The sequence below is a fragment of the Prunus dulcis genome, chromosome 7 (assembly GCF_902201215.1).
Source record: "Prunus dulcis chromosome 7, ALMONDv2, whole genome shotgun sequence".
Lineage (NCBI taxonomy): Eukaryota > Viridiplantae > Streptophyta > Magnoliopsida > Rosales > Rosaceae > Prunus > Prunus dulcis.
Genome location: NC_047656.1, coordinates 380,572 through 406,225, shown reverse-complemented (window position 1 = coordinate 406,225; position 25,654 = coordinate 380,572). Strand labels below are relative to the sequence as shown.

General features: G+C 40.9%; 2 protein-coding genes across 15 annotated transcripts; one reads left to right on the top strand and one right to left on the bottom strand.

Moving 5' to 3' along the window:
* Positions 1-645: 645 nt before the first annotated feature.
* Positions 646-6,298, bottom strand: LOC117635589 (pentatricopeptide repeat-containing protein At5g16860). 13 transcript variants are annotated; one of them, XM_034369907.1, is made up of 6 exons: positions 3,226-6,262; positions 2,798-2,859; positions 2,583-2,640; positions 1,792-2,421; positions 1,550-1,684; positions 646-1,208 (listed from the first exon to the last, which is right to left on the bottom strand). In XM_034369907.1, exon 1 carries the CDS (start codon positions 5,799-5,801, stop codon positions 3,246-3,248), a length of 2,556 nt encoding a protein of 851 aa, XP_034225798.1. In that variant the 5' UTR covers positions 5,802-6,262; the 3' UTR covers positions 646-1,208; positions 1,550-1,684; positions 1,792-2,421; positions 2,583-2,640; positions 2,798-2,859; positions 3,226-3,245. The 13 variants fall into 13 exon arrangements, 12 of the variants coding, with proteins under 12 accessions (XP_034225798.1, XP_034225804.1, XP_034225805.1 ...); XM_034369913.1 differs by lacking the exon at positions 2,798-2,859 and having other exon boundaries at positions 646-1,018; positions 1,111-1,208; positions 2,583-2,710; XM_034369914.1 differs by lacking the exon at positions 2,798-2,859 and having other exon boundaries at positions 646-1,015; positions 1,111-1,208; positions 2,583-2,710.
* A 13,841-nt stretch (positions 6,299-20,139) lies between these two features.
* LOC117633793 (TATA-box-binding protein 1-like) lies at positions 20,140-25,490 on the top strand. Of its 2 annotated transcripts, XM_034367571.1 has the most exons (9): positions 20,140-20,662; positions 21,734-21,821; positions 22,355-22,426; positions 23,341-23,391; positions 23,731-23,775; positions 23,899-23,991; positions 24,800-24,901; positions 25,000-25,073; positions 25,193-25,490. In XM_034367571.1, coding segments are annotated over exons 1-9 (606 nt in total). In that variant the 5' UTR covers positions 20,140-20,582; the 3' UTR covers positions 25,194-25,490. The 2 variants fall into 2 exon arrangements, with proteins under 2 accessions (XP_034223462.1, XP_034223463.1); XM_034367572.1 differs by lacking the exon at positions 23,341-23,391.
* Positions 25,491-25,654: the final 164 nt, after the last annotated feature.

Genomic DNA, 25,654 nt, shown 5'->3' with positions numbered 1-25,654 from the left:
TCTAAAAAATTCTGGACAACAACACTACCAGTCATGCTTATATAACTTAAGACTCTAATTTTTTGAATTGAAAATCTGAAAATGAACAAGAAGATAGATGCAATGGTGGAAGGAATGAGAGAAAAGAGAAGAATTTAATGAAGTCAGAGAGGAGATTATAGGAAGAAACAAGGAAAGAGCAGCAAAATATGTTCACATTAAATTAGTTATTTAAAGAAAGACTTGGTTTTATGAAGTCTATAGCTTATGTTTATATATATAACAAGTTAACAACTGTAAGGGACATGATCATTGAATCAGTAATAAATAAAATAATAGCCACAAATCAAGGTCCTGGTGCATATATAAAATAGATTACATTCAATTAATTAATAAAAAGACTTATTGTTCATCATGGGTGACATTTTACAAGAGTTGACAAGTGTGTTTCTATTGGATTGTATCAACAAAAAAAGGTGCGGGATAAAAGATCTTAAAATTAAAATTTGAGATATTTGTACAAGATTTAAGACTTTGAGCAACCCCTCCTTGAGAAATAGAGGCAGATATTTAATTGATTGGTAACTATATTTGATTGGATTTTGATTTTTTTCATATATTTTTTTGTATATATCAGGTGGAAGAACTCTACCAAACCATACAACATAGCGAAACCCATCATCAAATATATAGAGGCCTCTGGAATCTAAGCTCTCAGCAACTAGTGGTAACCTATTCTCTATGCTTTTCAAGTCATTAGCCTCAGAAGATGCCAACAAATACAAGAAGCGGAAACAAATTTAATGATTGCCAAATGACATCACTCAAGTTGATGGAATTTTATTACATTCAAAAGATACTCATCAAGCCGTATCAAACATGGATATAGGAGCTTTAACAGGTTTTTAACCGGCAGAGACTCTGGGTATATCATCTTCCCTCCCAAGTGGTGTTGTGGATATTCTTTGAGGGCTTTGACAATTCTTAGCTGCAAAGAGTTCCGAGCATCTTCCAACTTATGGGGCAGTTTTTTCAACTGCTGCAAATTATTTCCGAACAACTTATGAAATCAAGATTCACAATATATACAACACCACTAGAATAGCCTGGAAAGCAAGGTGACAATGGCACCTGTAGCAGCCTGGGGGTACGTCTCTCCCAGATCTGTAACCACCGGTGCTGCTGCCGTATGTACTCTAATACGCCTTTCTCCACAGGATGCAGTGTATCTTTAAAATGTTAAGGACACTTCACGAGTTGATAACCTTCACAATACCATTGCAGAATTGCCACCAAAGCAACTTAAACTAGACCGTCAACTATGCAGATCGAGTATAATGAATAAAACAACTTCATTATGTAACTCAAAAGAGAACTTCGGAAGAAGAATATCAGAAGGAGATGATTTTGTAATGGAAATTTAAAGAGATACCAACAATCATAACAAAAGTAGCGTTAACAATTGACATTGACAGCATGATATGTGAATAATCAAAAGATAAACAAGCACCATACAGGCATGTCTATGTGTAGTTAAAACTTAAAATCAAACATTCAAACTGAAGGATACATCAAAGCAACTTGGAAATATACTGTCTGAATAGTTAGTAACAACTCAATGCTTTATCACAATCTACAGCTGGAAGTGCTAATAAGTCGGTGGACCTCAGCATAAAGTTCCCATGATAAGATGTAAAGCGAAGTCCTAGAAGTATAAACAAGAAACAAAACATTAGCATATTTCAATACAGACAAATAACATATGTATGTGAATCCAATTGAAGTGGTTCTGGAGAATCATCAATAGCACACCTTTTCCACATCTTATGCATATGACTGCTTCCCAGGCAGTTTCCCTAGTAAGGTCCCTCGCTAACTCATGTCTCAACTTCTCTCCATGAATTGTTGATTGAAAATTAGGGTAATAATACACCTGCCCCCGGGTATACAACTACTATGCAAATGAAGATCATAGAAGAGGAGAGCAAACATTAATGCAAGAAATTTGTAATTAAAAAAACAGTTAATGCAACAAATATCAGAAAACCATAGTAAAAGCAAATTTCCTCACAACTAAAAATTGGTAGATAATGTAGGAGTTCTGAATATATCAACAGAGAGAAATATCAGTAGAAGATCCTCCGGTTTCCTACATCATCTTGATCTTTGGTTCTATGATAGTGAAACAGAAGATAAAATCACCACTATATACCTAATGAGGCTATATCAGTGTACTTGTCACCGAAGGCATATACATCTACCCTTATCTGGAACTTGGAAAATTCTGCAGCCATCTGCTTGTAGAAAGGATCCTCTGGTGGTCTCAATGGATGATCTTTATCAGTTCCATAGACACAACGATCATCTCCACGCAACTTCAAGCGGCCAACACCAAGAGATGGCAGTGTATTCTGAAAAATTAACAACTTTCCCCCAAGGTGGCTATGCAGAAGTTAATGCAGAGTAAATGAACAACAAAACTCTTAGAAATGCATAAAGAAGTAACTTAATAGCAAATTACTCAAGAAACACCTAGATTAATTAAAGGAATCAACCACCAATTCAAATGCCTTCTAAGTAAAAGAAAAAAAAACGACACAAACCTTTACTTTACTTTATGGGCATGCAGAACACCTATGAGGATCCCAAATCTTCCAGTAACTGCCCATAGCAAACATTGTAAAACCATGTGAGTGATGATATCCCACCACTGCAAATCTTATGATATCCACTTCCCCAAGGAAAAACAAAAAAGAAGAGGAACAAAAAACTTATCAGAATAAAAATGGCGCAAGCTGAAAAAAAAAATTGGTATTACCATTTCAGTGCATTCCTCTACTGACTCTACTCAAATTTCTACCATTTAGTTTCTTCATCTACCTATCCATACAGTCAAAAGGCAAAAAAATAATAATAATAATAATAAAAGAGCAGCTTTGACATGTCATGTAAGATTATTAAGAACATCAACCCATACGTATAGAAAAAGAAAACATAGATTAGAATTCAATTTTTCCATCTACTGCCTTTACTGAAATGCGTGACTCATCAGAAGAAGAAAGATCAGAGATGTTTGTGAAACCTCTGATAACCTTTAATGGACCTTGGCAATTATGAAACAATCATCTTTTGATTGATTTTTTTCATTGCTTTTATAAATGTAACAGTTGTGTTCTTTACCACCCCATAAACCTTATATCTAAAACAATCCATATGTAATAACTAAGAAGGGACAATTGAGCTCACAACTAGGATAACTTCTTTTGTCACCAATAGCCTCGGCAGGAGCAGGATCCGTTCTTGAAATGATGAAAGCGACTTGAGTCCCTCAATATGATTTCGTGCTCAACAATCTTGGATATGTAGGTAATCGCACTATGGCAATCTCCACAGACACGTAAGTTCTTGGTGATCCGGATAGGTGTGCCTGGTGGAGTAGTTAGGATAGCATAGGCCAAAGCCAACTTCTCACTATGCTCGAAAAGAAGGTCTCCTTTCTCTTCATCATCGACATCGTGAAGTGCATAGCTTGTCTCAGGGACATATCCAATCTCTTTGATCCGTTTAATCAAGTCAGCAAGGGTCTCATAAATTTCTTGAGACTGTGGATGAGTCCTATCACCCACAAAGAAGGTTGCATTGCCTTTCTTTCCTTGCACCCAACTGCAACCGGGCTTCTTCTTGATGCCCGTATGTTTCATTAACAATCTGATTCTGGCCACATCTTTCCAACGCCTGGCATTGGCATATATGTTTGAAAGCAATGTATATGAACTATCATTCTCTCTCTCCGTCTCTGATAACTGATGTGCAACATATTCACCGAGTTCAACATTCCCATGGGTCCTGCACGCACTGAGCAAGGCCACCCATGTAATTGGTGTTGGTTGCATAGGCATGCCTTTGATCAGCGCCAATGCGGCATCCAAGCGACCAGCACGACCCAAGATGTCAACCATGCAAGCATAGTGTTCTGCCCCAGGAACAACCCCAAAATCTGTGCTCATGCTGTTAAAGTACCTCATTCCTTCATCAACCATTCCAGAATGGCTGCAAGCATAGAGAACAACAACAAAGGTTACACCATCAGGCACCAGCCCCACACTCCTCATCTCATCAAAAACTTGCAGGGCTTCTTCACCGCGACCATGCATTCCATAACCTGTCATTAGTGAAGTCCAAGAAACAGCATTCCTTTGTTGCATGTAGTCAAACACAACTCTAGCAGCATCAATGTCTCCAGATTTGGAATACATATCAACCAGGCAATTGGCCACAAACACCTTCACAAAATCATACTGATTGCGTAGTACAAAAGCATGAATTTGCTTACCAAACCTCAGGGCACCCAGACGAGCACAAGCCATCAGGGCACAAGATATAGTAAAAGCGTTTGGCTTTAGGGGGAAATCCTGTCTGAGCATCTGGTAGAAGAGTTCTAGTGCCTCATTAGCTTCCCCATGTTGGGCATATCCACCAATCATCACAGTCCAAGTCACCACATTTCTTTTCTTTGGTGCAACAGAATCAAACATCATTCGTGCAACTTTGGGACTCTTGCATTTAGTATACATGTCAATCAGGCCGTTAATTACCATTATATCATTTCCAGGGTCATTTCTGTCTAGGTTCAGGATCCATTTTATTGCATAACAATGAGTTTCCTTTCCATGAATCAGTGCTCCAGCAGAGGCACACCCTGAAAGAAGAGATATGAGGGTAACAGCATTTGGCTCAGAACCACATGCCTGCATTTGCCGAAACACATCCAGCGCCCCATAACCATGTCCCCTCTGAGCATATCCTGCAATCACAGCACTCCAAGTGACAACATTCAACTCAATCTTCTCCTCCCTCATCTTCTCAAAAAAACCAATAGCATCGTCAAGTCTACCAATCTGAGAATACCCAGTAACCATGGCATTCCAAGAAACCACATCCTTTTCTTCCATCCTCTCAAATACCTTGTTTGCCTCATCCATCATCTCACACTTAGCATACATATCAACAACGGCATTACCCACAAACACATCTTCAAATAATCCCCTCCTAATAGCATAACTGTGAATCTGCTTACCCCACATTGGTGCCCCAGCCGAAGCACAAGCAGGAAGAACATTAACTAAGCTAAAAGCATCTGGGCGGACACTAAAATCGCCCATCATCCGATCAAACATTGAGAGTGCATTCTTCGAATCTCCACTCTGAACATAAGCTGACACAATTGAATTCCAGGACACGACATCCCCTATTCCTCTCTCAAGCAATTCATCGAACATTTTACGCGCATCATTCAAAGCGCCACAGCGGCCATACATAGCAACAACCGCATTGCAAACAAACACATTTGAATCAAAACCATTTGCATACAAAGCAGCATGGACCGAAGAGCCTCGACTGAACATGTGAAGCTCGGCGCAAGCCTTGAGAACAAAGGGGTAAGTATAATGGTCAGGCCTCCACCCAAGCATTTGCATTCGCCCGTGGAGACAAAGCACGTCATAAAGCAACCCAGAGCGCACGGCACTCCGTATAAGCACATTCCACCAGAAAACAATTGATGGGCACGGCACAAGGCGTTGGAGCAACGCCAAGGCTTGTGAAGGAGCATTGCAAGCTACATAGGCGGCAATGAGGTCGGTTACGGTGTGCGTGAGGCCTTGGACCAGGATCTGTTGGTGGTTGAGCTTAGCTTGGAGAAGTGACTTGCATTGTCTCAGAAGTATTGATGTTGTCGTTGGTTTGGTAGAGAACAAAGCGCTGGTGGTTATGTTGGTCAAGTGTTTGCTTACGGGTCTCAGACAAAGCAAGACGCAAAGCATGCTAAGGGATTACTGCATTCTCAGAATCACAATATGAAATGAAGAACCCGATAAAATGGGTAAAGACAATATGACTGCTGTATTCCGAAACTTGAGAGCGCAGGCTTCTCTATGTTGCACCGATACGCCGGTCATGAGGGGTATGCTCGTATCGGATACTCCTCCGATACGTATCAGATACGGCAAACGACGTATCGTGGACTTTTTTCTGTTAAGTTGACCATCTTCGATACGCCATTGACACACGAGCGATACGGTCAAGGATATGGCGGGGGTATTTCGCAATATACTTAGCCTCTTCTTCTGGATTCGACCGAGGCTAGTTTTTACTGGTTTCGGCAGTAGAGAAGAAAGAAGAAGAAGAAGGAAGAAGGAATAAAGGAGAAGAAAAGAACTTACTTGCGCGCTGCAGCTGCTGCGAATCTCCAGTTGCAGTTGCTCTGCGAAGAAGAGGCGGCTAACTCGGGAAGAAGATGATGTTAGGTGCCCAATTACAATACGCATCGTTTTACTTGCATGCCTTGAGTGAAAGAAACAGTAATGGGCTAGTGCCAACCCAGATGCCCAAACTTTGATAATTCTTTGGGCCCATTATTGACCTGTTTATATTATTTTTTAAAATATATATTATTAATCGTTCTATCAATACGGTACCCGTATCCTAGTTTTTGAAGAAATGTCATATCAGTGTACTTGTATCTGTATCCGTGTAACATAACTTCTCACCAACCAAACAAAATCGAATAAGATAAGTAATAAAATAAATTCCTTCCAAAAAAATTAGAAAAATAACAAACCTTTAGCTTTGGTGCCAACGGTCTAGCCCAGTCAAAAATGACATTGACTTGCAAACAATAGGTCAATTTGAACCCCCATGACACCTTGGTAGGGTGTATGTGTGAGAAACCACATTCCCTGTAGTTTAGACTATCACTTGTACTGAAAAATAAAATAAAAACTAAAAGGAAGGTAGCGTTTCTCACACACACTACTAATGTGTCAAGGGGGGTTTAAAAATTAGGCCACTAGTTTGTAAGTAATGGCGGACCTAGGAATTTTTCTAGGAGTGGGCAAATTTTTTTTTTTTTGGGAGGTCTTTTATAACCAGGAATTTTTGGGCTAATTAACATTATATGGTAGGATTATTATTATTATTTTATAGAAAATATGGTAGGATTTCAGTGGGTAGAAGAAAAAGAAATCTGATGTGGGTAGCTAGGATGGGCTGAATTCATAAAGATAAGGGGGTTAATATTTAATTGTAGTGGATTTTGTTGTTCAATCAAGACTAAAGTACAAAACCAGCACTGGACTAAAGCACAGTCAAGCCTCTTCGTAGGTCCACCCGTATTTGTAAGTCAAGGTTCTTTTCTACTAGGCTAGACCGCAAATTTTAATATTTATAATTGAATACAATGTCGTATAGTGCTTGTAATAATTTACGAGCATTTGTTTTTCATTTTTTTCAAACTAAAAACAAAAAAATTGAAATGTAACTTACATGTGGTGCTACAAGAAAACAATAGGATGATTCACGAGCTTGGTTTTTGTTGTTGAAATCACTAGAGCTTCAAAGTGCATGATTTAAGGTAATAGAATGAAATATTAGCGCAGTATGCCACATGACACCCATCTTGCTCCAAGATCGGGCCGAAGTCAGCAGTAGTGCCAAGTTGGCTGTGACTCATGGCGGCGACAAAATAGCTATGGTTGGAGGTTCCACCATGGATTGCGATGGCGTTGTGGTGAGGGACATCAAAGTCGGCCTTGAGGCTGCGAGGTTACCACAACCTTGGGACCTTGAGCTTGAGCCGCAATTTTTGCTACGGAGCCTTTTGGCGACGTAAGGCCTATGGTGACTGCGGCAACGCATGCTGCAATGGTGTTCATGGCCACGAGGCCAGGCGGTGGAGCGATTGGTGCGGTGCTCTCGGGCAAGGTGTCGGGAGGCAGAGTAGCAGCGTCGGCCGTGGGGCCGTTGGATGGATAGCTTGGGCCTGTTGCGGATTGCGTCGTTGAGGCGGTTTTACCTCTCTTTTGTAAGAGTTTTGCACTTATCATTTGTGAGTGCTTTATTTGTATTGTTCTGGCTTGGTTTTCCCAAGCTTTATCATTTTTAATTGTTCTAAGTTTGCAATCTTAGCTGTGATGCCTATGCCAGAGTTTCTTCGGTTGTGGGTGATCCTTAATAGAAGTGCACCAGATTGTCTTAATTTTTATGTTAGATTTCTTTGTTATTGTAATGGGCCTTTGTAGCTCATGATTAGGAAACCAAACCATATTGAAAGCCAAAAAGAATAGATCACTCACTCTAATCTATATCAATGTTTCATCTTCGAATTGATTATGTAATAGGTAGTTCGTTTGGCTGCTGAGAAAGTGAAGGAAAATGAAATCCTGAATTTGATTGAATGAATTGCAGATGAGCTCTTCCTTGAACACGAGACCGAAATAAAATTCCTAGATTCATTATCCCCATTAAGAAAGGATGCAAATGGGGTTGGGCCATACAATACAAGGTTGCTTGTTCGCTATTTTTTTTTTTCTTAAATCTTTTCAGGTTTTTTATTTCTCGAGCTTTTCTAATATTATATATTTTGGGTAATCGGAATGAAACCACTATTAGCTTTGTTTTGTTTTGTTTTGTTTTTTTTCAAACTTTCTATGTATCGATAAATTATTAATAGTGTTGACGTAAACTGAGCCCGTTTGCCCAGTGAGAACAAAACACGTGGACCTTGCTAGCCACATGGCAAAAAAGACCATCCAGTCCCCTATAAATGCCAACTACGCACGTTGGCCCTGTTCCCGACCATACCACCTCGGCCTCAGTACCATCCAAGAAAATATGATGAAAGGCTAATGGTCAGCCACGTCGACGACAAGACCTCCCATAACAAAGGAGGATTCACCTCATCTCGAAAATACCGCCCTTGTCCTCTCTAATACCACATATAAACCACCTAACCCGTCCCCTGACCAGATGGGACTCCGGTCGTTCGTAACAAGCTACTCTGCTCACTCCCCCTTAGTAAAATGAGTAAAGCCATCACGAGAAGAAGACGTGGAAGTACCCCGACCATCCGCCACTTGACATGATGGCCTGATGTAACCTAAACAGCTTGGCTCCAAGCCGAGGTGACCATTTTGAAGAATATCTTGTGAAACTCCCTATAAATAGGGCTTGAATTTATGTAAGTGTGACTGTTTCCAAGTACGAAGAAAAAAGACTTATCAAATACATAGAATATTACTCTCATTCTTACTTTTATTCCAACGTAAGCATCATACAATCAAGGAAACCGAATCTTCTATTCATTCAAGTAAAAACACTTGTATTTCATACGTTGACCATAGAAAGTTTGAGGTCTAAACATTTGGCGCTGTCTGTGGGAATCCACACTTAAAAGTTACACGTTTGTACTTCACTACCAGTATGCTAAACCGAAAGATGAAGGGGATTTTTACCCATGGCATTCCCAATCAGAAAATCATGAAGTGCCAAAAAGCGGAGAAACAAGAATAAACACCCAAGGTAGAATTACTAAAGAACGAAGTCGGCACTATGCAGGACCTGAATGAAACTCTTCATACCTAAAATGAGCAAATGCAATGGCAACAAATAAACCTCCAAGCAAACCTAAAGAAAGCTTAGAAGAGGGCCATCAAGGACTCGTGCTATACCAAAATGGTAGAAAGATGCATGTTCGTCGAGGACTAAGCATCCGCTTTTATACCCTAGCCAAGCCACGTTACTTCCCATTCCGACCTCGAGACCACCAACTCTAAGGAGATCATCCCTGTTGGCCGTAGTTTATGTAAAAGAAAGAAGTGTGTTGCCGAGCATGACTACTAGATGCCAGACGAACCCCATTCCATTCCCATTCAGGAGCCGAGCCTCTGTGCAGCCATGAAGGCTATGATCGAGAGGGGAAATGAGGAATGTGTGGGACAATCTTGGTAAGGCCAAGAGGACCTACAAGCTCAGTAGGATCGGCTTCACCGGCGAAGTGGACTACCCAAAGTGAGTATCAAAACGTGGTTATGGTATAAAAAAAACCCCGAAGAAGTGGAGGATGTGCATAGACTTCACGGATATCAACAAGGCTTATCCCAAATACAGTTTCCCCTCCCTAGAATCGATTAGCTGGTTGACGCCACCGTGGATACAACCAAATCCACATGGGCCTTGCTGATGAAGAGGACACCTCTTATATTACTGACTGAGGGCTATACTGCTACAAGGTTATGCCTTTCAGACTTAAAAATGCGGGTGCCACATACCAATGATTAGTAAATCAGATGTTCATTGAATACATCAGTCGGTCCATCGAAGTGTATGTAGACGACATGCTCATCAAGAGCCTCACTACCGACCAACATATCAATCACCTCATCGAAATGTTCATAATCCTCCGACAATACAAGATGCAGTTGAACCCCGCCAAATGTGTGTTCAGTGTGGAGTCAGGAAAATTCTTGGAATTCAGGGTTAGCCAGCGGGGGATCAGGCCAGCCTCGAAAAGATCCCAGCATTGGTTGAAATGGCCCCTCCCAAACAAAAAATAAAAGTACATGTGTGACAAGGCGCGTTGCTGCCCTTAACCGACTCATCTCGCAATCCACCGATCAGTGCTTACCATTCTTCAAGGATATACGAGGAGCACAACGGTATATCCAGTGGATGGAAGAATGCGACGATGCTTTCGGAGCTTAAAGAAGTACATGGGAGCCATTCATATCCTCTCTAAACCGGAACCTGGTGAGACCTTAGGCATTTACCTATATGTCTCCTCCTCCACAGTCAGTTCGGTCCTCGTCCGAGAGATCGATACCATATAGCGAGCCTTGTACTATATAAGCCGAGCCCTTATAGAGGTCGAGACGCACTACCTTGTTATCAAGAAGCTCGCCCTGGCCTTAGTAGTTTCGGCTCGGCGTCTAGGTCCATACTTCCGACAATGTCCTCCTTTGACCAGAGGTCCACCCCATCTCGGTTCTCACTAACCAACCACTTCGACAAGTCCTTCATCCACCAAAGGTCTCTGGATGCCTCGTCAAGTGGTCTATTTGAGTTGAGTGAATGCCATATCGACTATAGACCACGACCCGCAATAAAAAGGCTAGTCGTGTAAGATTTCGTCTCAGAATTCAGACTAGCCATGCTCATCACCAACGAACAGATAGACAAGCACACATTCATTCCCCACAAATGAGAAGAGCCCACCCCGACTAGAGCCAACATGAAAACTAAATGTCAATGGTGCTTCCAACCTACATGGGAGTAGTGCCGGGATCATACTCACCTCTCTAAAAGGAACAAGGTGGAATACACTCTCAATTTTCAATTTAAGGCCACCAATAATGAGGCTGACTATGAGGCCCTACTTGCAGGGATATGCCTCACCTATGATCTCGGAGCCAAACAACTGTCTGCGCTCAGCGACTCGATGCTTATCATCAACCAGGTCAATAACACTTACCAGGTTAAGGGAAAGGCTATGGAGGCCTATCTGGTAAAAGCATAATGTCAAGCATCCTTTTTTTTTTTTTTTTTTCAATACCACATCTACCATCTTTCAAATCCCCTGGAGCTAGAATGGCTGAGTTGACACTTTGGCCAAGTTAGCCTCTACCCTCGACGGGAAGATTAAGCAGAGGATCTCGATTGAATACCTCGCCAGACCCATCATTATTAATGACAAGAGCGATACCATGTCCGTTGACACCTCGCCAAACTTAATGACTCCTATCTACAACTACTTGGCCCACGGGACATCTCTTCCTGACGCTGAAGCCTCATGCCGATTGCAGAATCAAGCCGATCGATATACCATCATTAACAAACACATGTACAAGCGAGATTTTTTTGACAGGACCCGTCCTGAATTCCTCGAAACCCGGGACGAATGTTGTGGTATTTCCAACATCAAACTAATGATGGGCCCACTTACTAACGTCGTAGTCTTTCTTTCAAATTAAGGAAAAGGGAAACGGGACTTTTTGCCGAAATTTCTATATTCTCCCTTGAAAAAAGGACATTTTCCAAAATTTTCAACATGTTGAAGACACAATTGTAAACACCACCCAATAGCATGCACAAGATAAAAACATGCAATTTACATAATAGGCCTCCGCCCTTACATCCAACCCAAGTATGGGTGAAAACAAAGCATATCTAAAGGAAGGTTTCAGTTTACAACCGAAATGAAGTTCAACGAAAATTAAACAAATAGAGATGTCCAACAACAGGACCCGACCCAATTTTCACTGTGGAAATCGAGCCACGTCCTGTGCGTGTCCGACACCTGGCGAATGTCGGGCACAAAGGACCTTTCTACCCTTCTTACATCAATTTCTCTTTAAATTTTCCTTAGACTTCTGCCGAAAATTCGGCAGAGTCTCCCCTGTATTTTGGCCAAACCCAAAATTTTCACCTGTCAAACAATCTCAAATATTTCACCCAACAGCCAGAATGTTTCCAGTAATCAATTCAATTCTAATCTCCAAATTTTCAACTGGATATCAGAGCATATTCTCAAGTTCTCAAGGTTTAAAGGATTTTCTACAACTTTACCTTACTTGGTGGTGCGGAAGCTATGACTGGCCCGGTGGTGGATCCCACGTACCTCTATGGCTTGGGGGCGAAAAACAGTTTGAAAATGTGAGTGGACAAAAATAATGTTCTTCAAAACAATTATCATAAACTTAATATCCCCCATTGTAAAAAGAAATTTAGCTAAATAAAACTGAATACGTACTTTCTACGCCAAGCATATTCAACTCAAGGCATTCTATATCAGTCATATTCAAGTTCGAAAGTTTCATACAAAACCACTGAAATCAAAGCTTTCATCAAAGTGCTGAAATCAAACGTGTATAAAAACTCTGTACTCAAACCTTGCATACTGAACAAGTATAAAGGTATCTATGCCTGAAAAATCAGAAAGGCTGTTATAAAATAACTGAAAATCATAATTAAATAAAAGAAACTCAAAATCCTTTGAAAATACCACCAATTTGTACCCCTGTCAGATCCGTCAATTCCCTGGCAGGTCTCGGGCGTCACACAGGCTACCCGAGCCGCAAACTGGCGAAATCAGGGGACTATGATCAGCCTGTCCCGCCGGCAGATTCCTCGGTGACACCAAGTCAGCTCGAGTCGCTCTGGCAGGATGCAGGGGACCGTAGTCAGCCTGATCCGCAATCCTGGCAGGTCTCGGGGACACAGAGTCAGCCGAGCCGCAATCCTGGCAGGTCTCGGGACACCAAGTCTGCCGAGCCGCAAATCCTGGCACTCACGGTCCGAGCGTCCCCGGAACTCGTGAGGCAAGTCAAGTGCACTGACTAACTGAAATCGGACTGGATGTCCGTAGACATCGGTCCAACTCTGGGTAATCACCAAAGAAAATGGGTACGAGGTGGTTTTAAATTAAATTCCTTTAAAACGAACTATCTGAAGAATAACTGTAAAACTCAAGTCGTGCTGCGGTCTCAATTGATTCGAAATTCAAACTCTGTTTCTATAACTGGTAAATAGGCAGCACCGACTTATAGAACTGTTACTGTACTGATCATGTTCGAAATCGTAATAAAACTTACTCAAAGACTAAATAAAGAAACTTATTCAAATAAATTCATTCTGAAAACTTATTTATATAAAATCAATATAAACTCATTTATAGAACTTATTTATATATAAACACATCAAAACATTTAAGAAATCTGATTTAGGAAAGAAGGTCCACTCACAGATGGTCCGAGCCACTTTGACCCTTCGAAGGTCTCTTTTGCAATCATGTCGGGCTCCTGGTGCCTGATTACCCATAAAGATTAAATTAATAAATTGCTGAATAAAAAGAATTTCAACTAAACACCCTGCCCCCGGCTCCTAGAAATACGTGCCTTTCAATTCAAATTACTCCTATGCCCACATTAGCATTTTTGCAAACGCTTGGAACAGTTTTGGGAGGTCCGGTACTCAGCTAAGCGATAACCGTCAGATCGGCCGACCCGGGACCCGTGGGGTCCAAGGTCTCCGATGGCCAATCTGGACTTTCCTGAAGGTTTCTCATAGGACGGGAACCATGTTCTGCGAGTTTGGTCCAAATCGGACGGTCGGATTGGCCAAAATCGCATTACTGCTTAAAACCCTAACCCTAGCCCCAGGGTTCACGATTTCGGAGTATCCGGGACTCCGATTCGCAATCCGTCGAATCCTGCGTGATCCTGAAATCACGTAGACCGACATATCCAAAATTCAACGCGATCCAACGATCACACGACACTGCACCCACGGATCGCGCGATATGGAAAATACGTTCGGGGCTCAAACGGACTCCGAATTGAGATCCGCGAAATCCCACGCACTCGTGACGACACGAGGACCCCAAAACTGGCCAGAGCCATGCCACCACCCTGGCCCACGCGCCGCCACACGCTCGGGGCAGATCGGGTGTCCAAAGCGATTCGGGTGTGCCGAAAAATCGGGGAACCGAGACTCCAAACTCCTACCCTAGGTAAAACACCCCATTTGGAGTCACTTTTGTTCTTGGACCACCCCCAAAAAGTGACCAGAAATAGTGGTTTTTAAGGGCCGAAGTTTCGGCCAAACTTCCAGTCGAAAATCGAACCCCTTAACGCTAAAAGCGATCGAAGCCCATACACCCATCAGCTAGAGCACGAAAAATAGCTGAGAAACCATACCTTACTCGATCGATTTGGTGGAGAAACAGAGGAGAAATCTGAACTGGAAGTTCGAGTTGCATTCGAACGAACCGTCGTCGAAAACCATGGTTTGCCGGCCAGATTCCGGCACCCCCGAGGCTGGTGTTGGTTGGAAAAGAACGGTGGTTGAGTCACGGTTCCAACGGTAACCACGGCGGAGATCGGTTCCAAGTGTGGTGGCTGTGGCGACGTCGAAAGTGAGCGAAGGTCGGCTGCTGGGCAAAATCGCGAGGAGAGAGAGAGCTGACGGGGGAGAGAGAGAGAGGGGTATATAAATCTGACTTTTTGGCCAAATTACCATTTTGCCCTTCGCGGTTTTTAGACCATAACTTCTTCGTTACAGCTCCGATTCGGGTCTACTCCGTGTCTACGAACTCCTTTCGCCGTGCTCTACGCAATGGCATAAGCGAAATTCCCAAATTCTTTCTCGATCAAAAAACCAAAATTTCCCCCATTAAAATATGCGAGGGCAATTTGGTCATTTTGCTAAAAGATATTTTCCTTACCTTTCTAGATATTCCTTTCTTTTTAGATATTTTGTTTTGGGTTGTTACAAAAGTAATAGTTTAAGTCACGGCTGCACCTAGGTGAAACCCCAGGCTACCTACGTACCTCTTGGTGAGGGATCAAGCCACATGTAGTTCTTTTATCAACAATCACGATTCAAGGCTCGCAAGGGGGGCCTTTTACCCTGTTTGAGTCAAGCGGTGGACTTGCTCTATAAGCATGTCGGTTCCCCTGAGGCCCGAGCTATGCTCACCCTCAGAGGAATTCCATCCAAGTCAACCACAAGGCGCTTGGGGTCCTCCGCCTTCCTCTTTTTCGATCACTCTACCTCTACATCCGAATGCCCTTCAAGGTCGTCCTCCTCATCTAATAACGCCTCTGGTACTCACTCCACCTCGGCCTCCCTCACTTCCACCTCATCTGATGAACTCAAAACTCCCACTATAGAGGGAATCACCTAGGCACCCACCCTCAGCCCCATTGGCGGCCTATCCCCTAACCGATCCCAAGCCTCATCCAAATCCTTAAAATTTACACTACCCTTGCTGGACCCACTGTGTCCTTCCTCTTTCTTAGCTATGCTCACTATTTTTTCCTTCTTTTCTCTCTCCCTCCTGCCCTAAAGACAATAACAGAGAAAACTAGAGAGAGAAACTCTCACCTGGCTGCCACGATGTCTTTGCACGAACAAGCCCCCTTTTTCTTCCTCTCTCCCATCGCACTCAGCCAACTAGCTGCACCAGCTTTCACACTCGAACTTAGAGTTTTTGAAAGCTCAAAATGGCTGAAATAAAATTCCTCCCCAAAGGCTCCTATATATAGCACTCTTGTTGATCATCTTAGCCTTCCGCCCTGTCTGAATGCCCATTCCTGGATCGTCATCACGTGGGGCTCTCATCGTTTCTCTCAATCGACGCAAAGTAGACATCACACCCATTTTGTCTCCCCAAAAGCCTCATCATCATGCCTGCAATAATTGCACAACACCCGAACATTTGACACCTATCCAAACCGTTCTCGGACTGATCGGACCAAACAGCTCGGGCACGAAAAAATCTTATTAGGCAGACCCAAAGGACAGAAGCAACTCCCCACCCAAGGAGACTCTTCATCTTTGCATAGTAATGGCAAATATGTCTCCCCATCTTTGCATGTGCGTGAGTTGTAGCACTGGACAGCTTGTCATCTATGGCTAGCGTTTGGTGCGCTTCCTTCTTCTCACTCCTCCAAGTTCTTTGCCCTACCAGCTTGACAGACATACTTGTCTTCCTTGCTGCTTCCAACAGCCGAGAAAATTGACTGATGCTAATATTCTCCAAGTAAACTCTATAATCTGCCACAATGTTGCTAATGCAAATCTCGACAAGCGCCTCATCATCTTTCTCGTCATAGCAATCCAAAGCCAGGTCCCAGAACCTACATACGAAGCCCACAGGATCTTCCCCATGTTTTTGGCGAGTATTGTTGAGTTCAGTGGTAGTAACTCTCTCTTTATGCTGAAAGTATTTCTTACAGAACCTGCTTGCCAAATCATCCCAAGAGCGAACAGAGCCTGGTGCCAATGTCGTGTACCACGTATAAGCTCGATCGGTAAGGCTTTTTGAAAACTCTTGGAGTCGAAGATTACAATCACCATTATGTGGTCCCAAATCATCAAGGAAACGGTTGACATGTTCCTTCGGGCTTCCTTTCCTCTCATCGAGAAGGACAAAGCTTGGTGCCTCGTAACCTTTAGGATGTGGTTGCTGGAGTAAGCTCGATGGATATGGTGGCTGAGGAATATACTTCCAATCCTCTTGGCTTCGGCTAAGCTCTTTTTCCAACATGGCAACGACATCCTCCTGGGTAACAAAAGATGGTCCCTTTTTGTTCAGACCTTTTCCAGCAGTAGCAGACTCCTCTTGTGGGTGTCTGTCATTTTCTTCGCTTGGCTTAGAGACAGAACTTTTCAGTTCTTTGATGGTTTCCATCATCTCCCTCTTGGTTCCCCCTATAGCTTGTACAGCTATAACGAGAGCTGTGAGAGTGAAAGCTCCCTCACTTGCATGTTCTTACTCTCTAGAAGAGACATTTTGCCTTGATTCAGAATCACCATGGTCGGGCCTATCTTGGGAAGCCATGGTAGTGCTCATAGTCTTCTTCATCGGAGGCATTAGTGAAAATGGCAGCCTGATCCCCAGTGAAGTGGCCAATTTATGTAGGGGTCTTTTTGTTCCAGCAGCCTGACGAATGGGCTTGGATTGCTGTGAGAAGAGAACGAACAAAAATCCCCTAGTGCCTGAGTTCAAAAACCAAGCTTCTAAACGAGTTTTTGCAGAGTTTGATGAAACTTTAGAAAAAAACTCTTTTAGGTCCTTGTCACTAATAACCAAATAAATATAACAAATTGATGAGTGACTTAGCTTGAGGAGCTTGTGGCATGGGAGCTAAGCTTTCACAAGTTTAGCAATTTGAGAGAGAGAAAAGCATGAGTTTCTTACAGAGAACAAGGGTTTAAAATGGGGCAGAGGAAAATTAGGAAGATTTCTATCTCGAGGAAAGAGAGAAAAAAAACAACGGAAGAAGAAGATGGGTGTCCTAAGTGAATTCCAATTGCTTGACAAAGCTTGGTCATGCTCTTGATGATGATTTGCTGGGTAGAGGAAGCTCCCCTTTTATAGGCACTTAAAACCCCTGATTTTATCTAACCTCCTTCTTCCTTTATCTTTGCTTCTTCCCATTTGATCCTATTTGGTGAAATTTTCCTATCCAAGGCACATGGATAAAGAGCCCTTTGAGGTTCCAAGGGTTTTGTGTGGCTGGACCTCCCTATGGGGGTGAGGCGCCACCTGCTTTCCTTCTTGGTTTTCAAAATGGTGCTTATAGAGGAAAAGAAAAATGGGTAGAGTTATTTGTCCAATGGGTATTCTTCCTACATACATGAATTTCCTTTGGTCCCTACTATGGCTTCTCGTTGACCATCTTGGAGTTCCGACAAGGGTGGAGCACAATGCCAGATTTTTACAAGGCGTTGGGCTGGGCTTGTGTGTACAGTATTGGGTTACTAGCATATTATTTCCAGCGTCTAATGGGTTTTCGCCAAGCTGCTGGAAATAGCTTATTTAATTTGGGCATTTTATTGATGTGGGTTGTCTAAGTGTTATAGCAGACTACTAGATGTCCTCATAAGGCATTGAATCACTTTTCCCTCTCTCTCTCTCTCATGCTAACCCATGTGTTTGGGCCCGAGGAACGGGCTTGAGTTTTAACGCTCCTAAGTGGCCTAAAACTTTCATTCCTCGAACCCTTAATGGGCCATGTGATTGCTTGTTCTCGTCCATACCACAACATTCTCAGCAAGCCCCAGGTAATTATGTGGCTTGGGCCCACTTAAGCTTATAGCACGATCTGGTATTAGAATAGTGGTTCTTTACATGGCATTGCGTGCTTATTTAACATGCTTGTGCTTGGGTTTTATTGTACCGCAATAAGCTATGATCGGGCCAAGTAGCTTCGGATAGGTTGGTGAAAGCGAATTTATAAAGCCGGTGCATTTTTGTTCCTTTTGCGCATGCTTGCTTGGAGTGACGCATGGGGCATGGCTTATGTAGGTGCGTCCCATAATTTCTCTTATGTCAAGCATAAGCCTGGGCCTAGTCCTCGGATTTTTGGGCCTCAACACCACCTAACCCGTCTCCTGACTAGATGGGACTCTGACCATTCGTAACAGGCTACTCAGCTCACTCTCACCCCTAAGTAAAATGCGTAAAGCCATCATGAGAAAAGGACCATCGTCCACCTGACAGGACGGCCTGATGTGACATAAACAACTCGGCTCCAAGTTGAGTGATCGGCTTAACGAATATCTTGTGAAACTTCCTATAAATAGGCTTGAATTTATGTAAAAAGTGTGACTGCTTCCAAGTACAAAGAAAAAGACTTATCAAATACATAAAATATTACTTTCGTTCTTACTCTTATTCCAACATAAGCATCATACAATTAAGGAACCAAATCTCCTCTTCATTCAAGTAAAAACACTTGTATTTCATATGTTGACCACATGAAGTTTGAGGTCTAAACAAATAGCATGGACTATTAATAAACTATTGGCTTGTTTGTTATGAGGGATAAGTTTTAGTCATCAACCTCTTATAGATGGTCTCCATTCTTTCTCCAAGTTAGGCAACATAATATGCCTTCAATGCACATGAAATGTAGGCATTTTTCTAGTCTAATGTAGTCCTCCCTACCAAACAAGCCCTTGATATGTTATTGATAAATTGTTGACAAGTTCTTAACAAATATTAACGGGGTTATTGATAAATATTAAAAGCATTTATAAACATTTTTGCATGCATTGGTTAGAGATTTATAATTGAAGACAATGTCGTGTGTAATTTGCAAAAATTTCTAGGGTGTTTTTCAATTTTTTCAAATCTAAGTGACACGTGGTCTCACTAGTGTAGTGGTTGAGAGCAATTGCTCCCTCAGGAAAGGTTCTTTGTTTGAATTTTAATATATGTACAATGTGTGAGACTTTAGTATGTTATTGCCTCTCTCCTTAAAAAATGTCCTTAAAAAAGTGAGACGCGGTCCTACATGACAGGAACATACAAACATTTTTTCTCTAAAATGGGTTTATTTTCATGCTTTGAATGGATAAGGTTGGGTTGTGCTACCTCACATTCGGTGTGTATCGAGATTCAAAAAAACAAACAAGGCTAACCAAAAGAAAATGAGAGCGACTAGTGTTATAGCTTTCAGTATTTTGGTGATGGGCGGGTTGTTTTACTTTATTTTATTTATTTTTATAAGTTACGAGAAAGTTTCAAATATATCCTTGAATTTAATGAAAAATTAAACAGCACTGACCAAAAATGACCATTATTGCAACGCGCGCAACCTAATGGACGGCTGTAACTATTATTGGGATTTGAGGACGAAAATGCAAAACATAGTATAGTTCTAGGAATGCAACAATTAACCGTATATTATTTTTCAAAGAAAAACACATGATAAACCGGCACTATCCGGTAATTGCAAGGATTACCGGTTACATAAGAATCGGCCTCTCTCTCTCTCTCTCTCTCTCTCTCTCTATGTACGTATGTATAATAGACAAAAGCCAAAACGTCAAAAAGCCAAGCCAGACAACAAAAGGGAAAGGACCTCCTCACCACCCACATAAAATCGCATTTGCCTTCTCTCAGAGCAGACCCGACCCCAAACAAAATCCACGATCGCTCACAATTTCTTCCATCAATACCTATAAAACAAAACCTTATTTGAAAATCTCCCTCCCCGAATTCCAATTTTCCCGCGAACTTTTTCCTAGTTTATTTTCTCAGTTCTTCTGTTTTCTTAAATCCTTTTGGAACCCTAGATTACCGAAAGCTCTGGATCTGATTGAGGACGATTATAAGGAATAATTTTCGGGAACCCAGAAAAACAAAGTTAAAGGATTTGTAGCAGAAACAGAAGAACACTTAAAAACATATATATATTTTCTTCTTTATAATACTATTTTTGGAAAATCGCCGAAGTCTTGAAGGTGGGATACAGGGAATGGAGGAACAAGGTGGATTCGAAGAGAACCAACCTGTGGATCTTTCCATTCACCCCTCTGGTATTGTTCCCACTCTTCAGTAAGTCTTTCTCTACCCTCTTGCTTTTGAAGTTTCTAATTCTGTTTTATTGAACCATCTTCATCATTTTTTTGGCAAAAGAAAAGAAAACCATCTTCATCATGTACAAGGCTTCCGAATTGAGTACTGCGTAGCGGGCGTGTTTAGGTCTGATTCATGGGTTTATGCTAGGATTATTGGTTTGTAGGTTGATGGGGTTACAGTGGTCTCCCAAAGCGGAAGGAAGATGAAATTTTTTTAGTTTATACTGATTCGTTTGCATCTCTAAGATGCTTTTTGTGTTTTAAAAGGATTGAAAATTTTCCAACTTTTGTGGTTGAAGTCGAATTTTTCCCCAATTTATATGAACTTTGGTTTTTTGTTTTATCTAAATCTTGTGGGAATTGAATTCTATCTGCCAATGTAAGATTTCATTAGATAGTGCTCTCTGTTATTGTAAACGAAGCTATGGCTCGAACTTGTTCTCAAAACTGATTTACATGGAAATAGTATTTTTGTTTTTAGTTTTCCGGCCAAGCTTGGTGATGAAATCCACCAGGTTTCCGTACCTGGAGTCTCTCCAGACTGGCTTGGTGGATAATTTTTTTTGTCCTTCCTAGTCACCCACCAGTTTTCAGTGCCTCGGTACTTTTCGCATGCATAATATCAAGACATTTTAATCTAACCTATAGGCCCCCCTTCTGTGAGCTATAACTCTATTGTGTGATGGAACTTGTTTTGATGCCAAATGTACTGCATCTGTGGTAGAACTCGCTACTAAAAAACAAGCTTATATGGGTTTTGTGCCCTTTGTTGGTCCATGCTATCCATTTATTCGATATGTATGTTTGGGTCATGCAAAACTTTGTGCTATTAGCGCAAAGATATGAAGAAATGTTATTAAACTGTCTTTGCTATAGAATGTGCGGAATTGTCAACAAGTGTTCATCTCTTATTGTTTGTTTGTAGTGGAATTATTAATATTCAATTATTTTCTTTTACTTTTTACTAACACATTATTCTTATAATCTGGAGTATTTTGTGCTAAATAATGAAGCTTATTAATTCCTTCCGTTCTGGTTGTGTTTGTAGGAATATCGTATCTACGGTTTACTTGGGTTGCCGGCTGGATCTCAAGCAAATTGCGTTGCAAGCTCGGAACGCTGAATACAACCCCAAGGTATGCGAGAGTTTGTGTATAATTCATTTCTGTAGTGTATTGACAGTTGAGTGTTGGTAGTTCACTCTTTTTTTAGCCTCTTACTTTCACTGAAATTTTGATGTCGTTGCTTTTCACGTGGGTAGAAAGTATTGGAAACCAGTGAAAGTTGACACTCGTACTCCTTTCACACTGCTTTTCATACGTATGCCTCCCAAGTCCTCCCAGCCAATAAGTATTTGTTGTAATAAAAGGGACCAGTTTATATGAAGAGAAAAAAGAACATAATTAATAGCAAACTAAACAGATGTGCTAATAATCCTATCACTATTTCTTTAATGTTGAGCATTCAGTGATTCCTTAGCATCTTATAAAATTGGTTGAATTTCTGTTGAACTCGCTCTCTCTCTCTCTCATCCCCCCTGGAACAAACACACGGATGCATCCCAGTATAACTTAACTTGTGTCAATAACAGACCATGACTTATTTTCTGGTGCTTTAGACATTTAGGAGAATTGAATAATAACTTATTTTTAATTGAACGTTCTTGCAGCGTTTTGCTGCTGTTATTATGAGAATAAGAGAACCAAAAACTACAGCGTTGATATTTGCCTCTGGAAAGATGGTGAGCTCTCCACAAATTTCTGCTATTCCAATTGCTGACAACCGCATGATTTATTTTCAGCTGTTCCTAATTTGTTTCTATAACATTTTTGGAACTGGTATACTTTTGAATCTCTCAGGCTCCTGTTCAGTCCCACCATTGGTGGTAAATGCCTTTGTTTTTTAAATCTATGCTACCATGTGAGATCTGAAAGAACAGTTTATCGTACTTGATGTGTTTGATATCATAATCCAATTGATTGTGCTATTATCTGTGGACATGGCTATTGGGGTACAATTCAGACATGATTATGTATTTGTTGACATGTGTTTGGAACCCCACATACATGGCCTTGGTAATTGTCATGTTAAGTATCAGTAATGTATTTTGCCTTTTTCTTCGCAATAATTTACTGTTTTTTTCATCAGCTAATTTTGGTTATTAAGTCTAAATTGAAGTGTATGTTTGATATTGGTTATGGTCATCTGGACTGCATGTTTTGTCTAAAATTCACAATATCTTGAAGCTTAAATTGACAACTTTTGATGCTCAAGATGATAAGATATATTTGGAGATGGAGTTATCCTTTTATGAGGTTCATTTCAAATGGCATGTGTACATAGTAGAATTGGCATTGAATTAGTTGTTACAGTTTAAAATTATGTTTTCAGTCTCTTTTATTGGAACTACCATAAGTCATGGGTGGTTGGTCAATAATTTCATGAGATCCTGTTTTTGCACCCTCCACTTCTGCTGCCAAAACTGGCTTTCAAAAATTTACTCGTGCAATTCTAGTTGACTACTGCATTTCTCATGAGCCCTAGAACGTGATAAGCCCCCCTCCCTTTCCCCTCCTGCCTTGTTTATAATTTAAAATTTGACCATTATACCTTTTTTGCCTCTGTTTAAGATATTTAATCTCTCTGGTAGTTCAGGTATGCACAGGTGCGAAAAGTGAACAGCAATCAAAACTGGCAGCAAGGAAGGTAGATGGTGCACACTCTCACAGTAAAAAACGTAGTTCTATATATATGGGATTTTTCATATATTTTGACGCGTTTTTAGGCATTTTAAGGCAGGAGTAGAGTGACATTCGACTTTTATTTTATCCTTGTTTACTTAAAAAAAAATTAGTATCAACCTCAAGTGCTGTGAGTTTGTGACTGAAATTTTTTTTCCTTTGTTACTGGTCACAATCAGGAGTGGTAGTCGTTATTGATGATTATACTTTACATAATTATTTAGTTAGATTAGTGAATCTTTAAAAGGTTGCAAGGGCATACTGACGAATTTCTTTCATCTGTTTTGATATTTTTGGTTCCCAGTATGCCCGAATCATCCAAAAGCTTGGATTTAGTGCTTCGTTTAAGGTATCTCTCTCTGTCTCTGTCTCTGTCTCTCTGTCTCTCTCTCTCTCTCTTGTGTAATACCATTGAGAACAATTCCTTTATATTTTTTTATTATTCGTTAATGCATGCTTTTATGAGTATCAGGATTTCAAGATTCAAAATATTGTTGGCTCCTGTGATGTTAAATTCCCTATAAGACTTGAGGGTCTTGCATACTCTCATGGTGCCTTTTCAAGTGTAAGTGAAGACTTTCTGTCCCAGGCTTATGTATTTCATGTCAGTACTTGATGTGATTTTTAAGCTTTTCTTTTTGCGTGTATTGTTTTTGATTTCTCTTTCATAATTCTTGTCTGTTGATGTTAAATTTTTTTCATGATCTGACGTCCATGTCGTTTCTACTCTTGGGATGATCATTTTAGTCTATGGTTGGCACTTTAGGTGTTTATATTTTATGATCAAGTTTATGAGATTATTATCTTTGCATGTGGACATTTTGCATTTTAGGTGCTTATAATCGATGAGATTTGTGTGTGTCCCCTCTCCAGTCGATATTTGTGTGATTTACGATAGCTGTAAATTGTTGGTAGGTTAAAGTGCAACAGGGAAGTTCATGGACGAGAGGAGAATTTTTGACTGAATGGATAATTTTACCATCATCACCCCAGTAGGAGACTTAGGCATCACACATCCTAGGGATAAACAAATGCTTGGTGGAAAATTCTGCAAGTTATTTCATGTCCCAAAATAAAGGTTGACAAGCCTATTTATGAAGCTCTACTAGCCTGACTACTAAATTTTTTCATGACTCCCTCCCAGATATACAATGAATCCATACATACATTCAACCAACACAAGGACTACTATATATGAATCCTAGACACAACCCTTACTTTGAAACAACATTATGATAGGAAAATGTATGTGGCCAATACATGAATCATTGGGATCAAACAGATCCTTGCATTTTAAAATTTGACTAAATGGATAGATCTAACAGGTTTAGAATTTCTGTTGTGATCCTTTATTTTTTGTTATGTTGGTGCAGTATGAGCCGGAACTTTTTCCAGGGCTGATATATCGCATGAAGCAGCCGAAGATTGTTCTTCTTATATTTGTGTCGGGGAAAATTGTTATTACGGGTGCAAAGGTGATTTGTTTTTTTTTCTTGTCCACTTTGTCTAGTTTATTTTCTATTGCGTTTGCAAATGGAAATTTGATAATGTTTTGTTTAATTTGATGTCTTAGGTAAGAGAAGACACGTATAAGGCCTTTGAGAACATATACCCTGTCCTTACAGAGTTCAGGAAGGTCCAGCAATGGTGCGCCCCCCTCACTCTCCCAAGAGCACAAAGAAAAAATCTGTTGCTTGATGAAATCTTAATTTTGGATGTTTCTCTAGCACTTTTTTGCTAATTGATTCCTCTTATCTTCTTCGTAGATCATACTTACTACACGTGTTAGCTGTCGCTGGCAGACACGTCTATCAACGTAGCTCCGGTGCTGTCATTGGCAATGCATGCAGCAACAATTTTTTTTCTTATTTTCTGGTTGGGTGTAGAAAGAAGGGGTTAAGATTCAGAGTGTGAAAGCTTTGTTGTCAGTGGCAGATAATCCAGGATTGATGAGATTGTGATCCTGGAGGAGTTGGAGTTCATAAATAAGAACATGCAATTTTGATAGTAGAATAGAAACTTCACTTCTTTCTTGCATAAATGATATCCTATTAAATTTGTTCTCTCCTTTTCTTTCACGATGCAGCCAATTTGAACTCATTTTGCTGGACTGAGTCGCCAAAAAGAGAGAACGAAAATGGAATTTATACAAGCTTTTGCATTAGCTTTAGTAGAGAGTGAGAAAGCAGTATTAAGGACCCTGCAGTTGCCTTCTTGTTAACTAATAA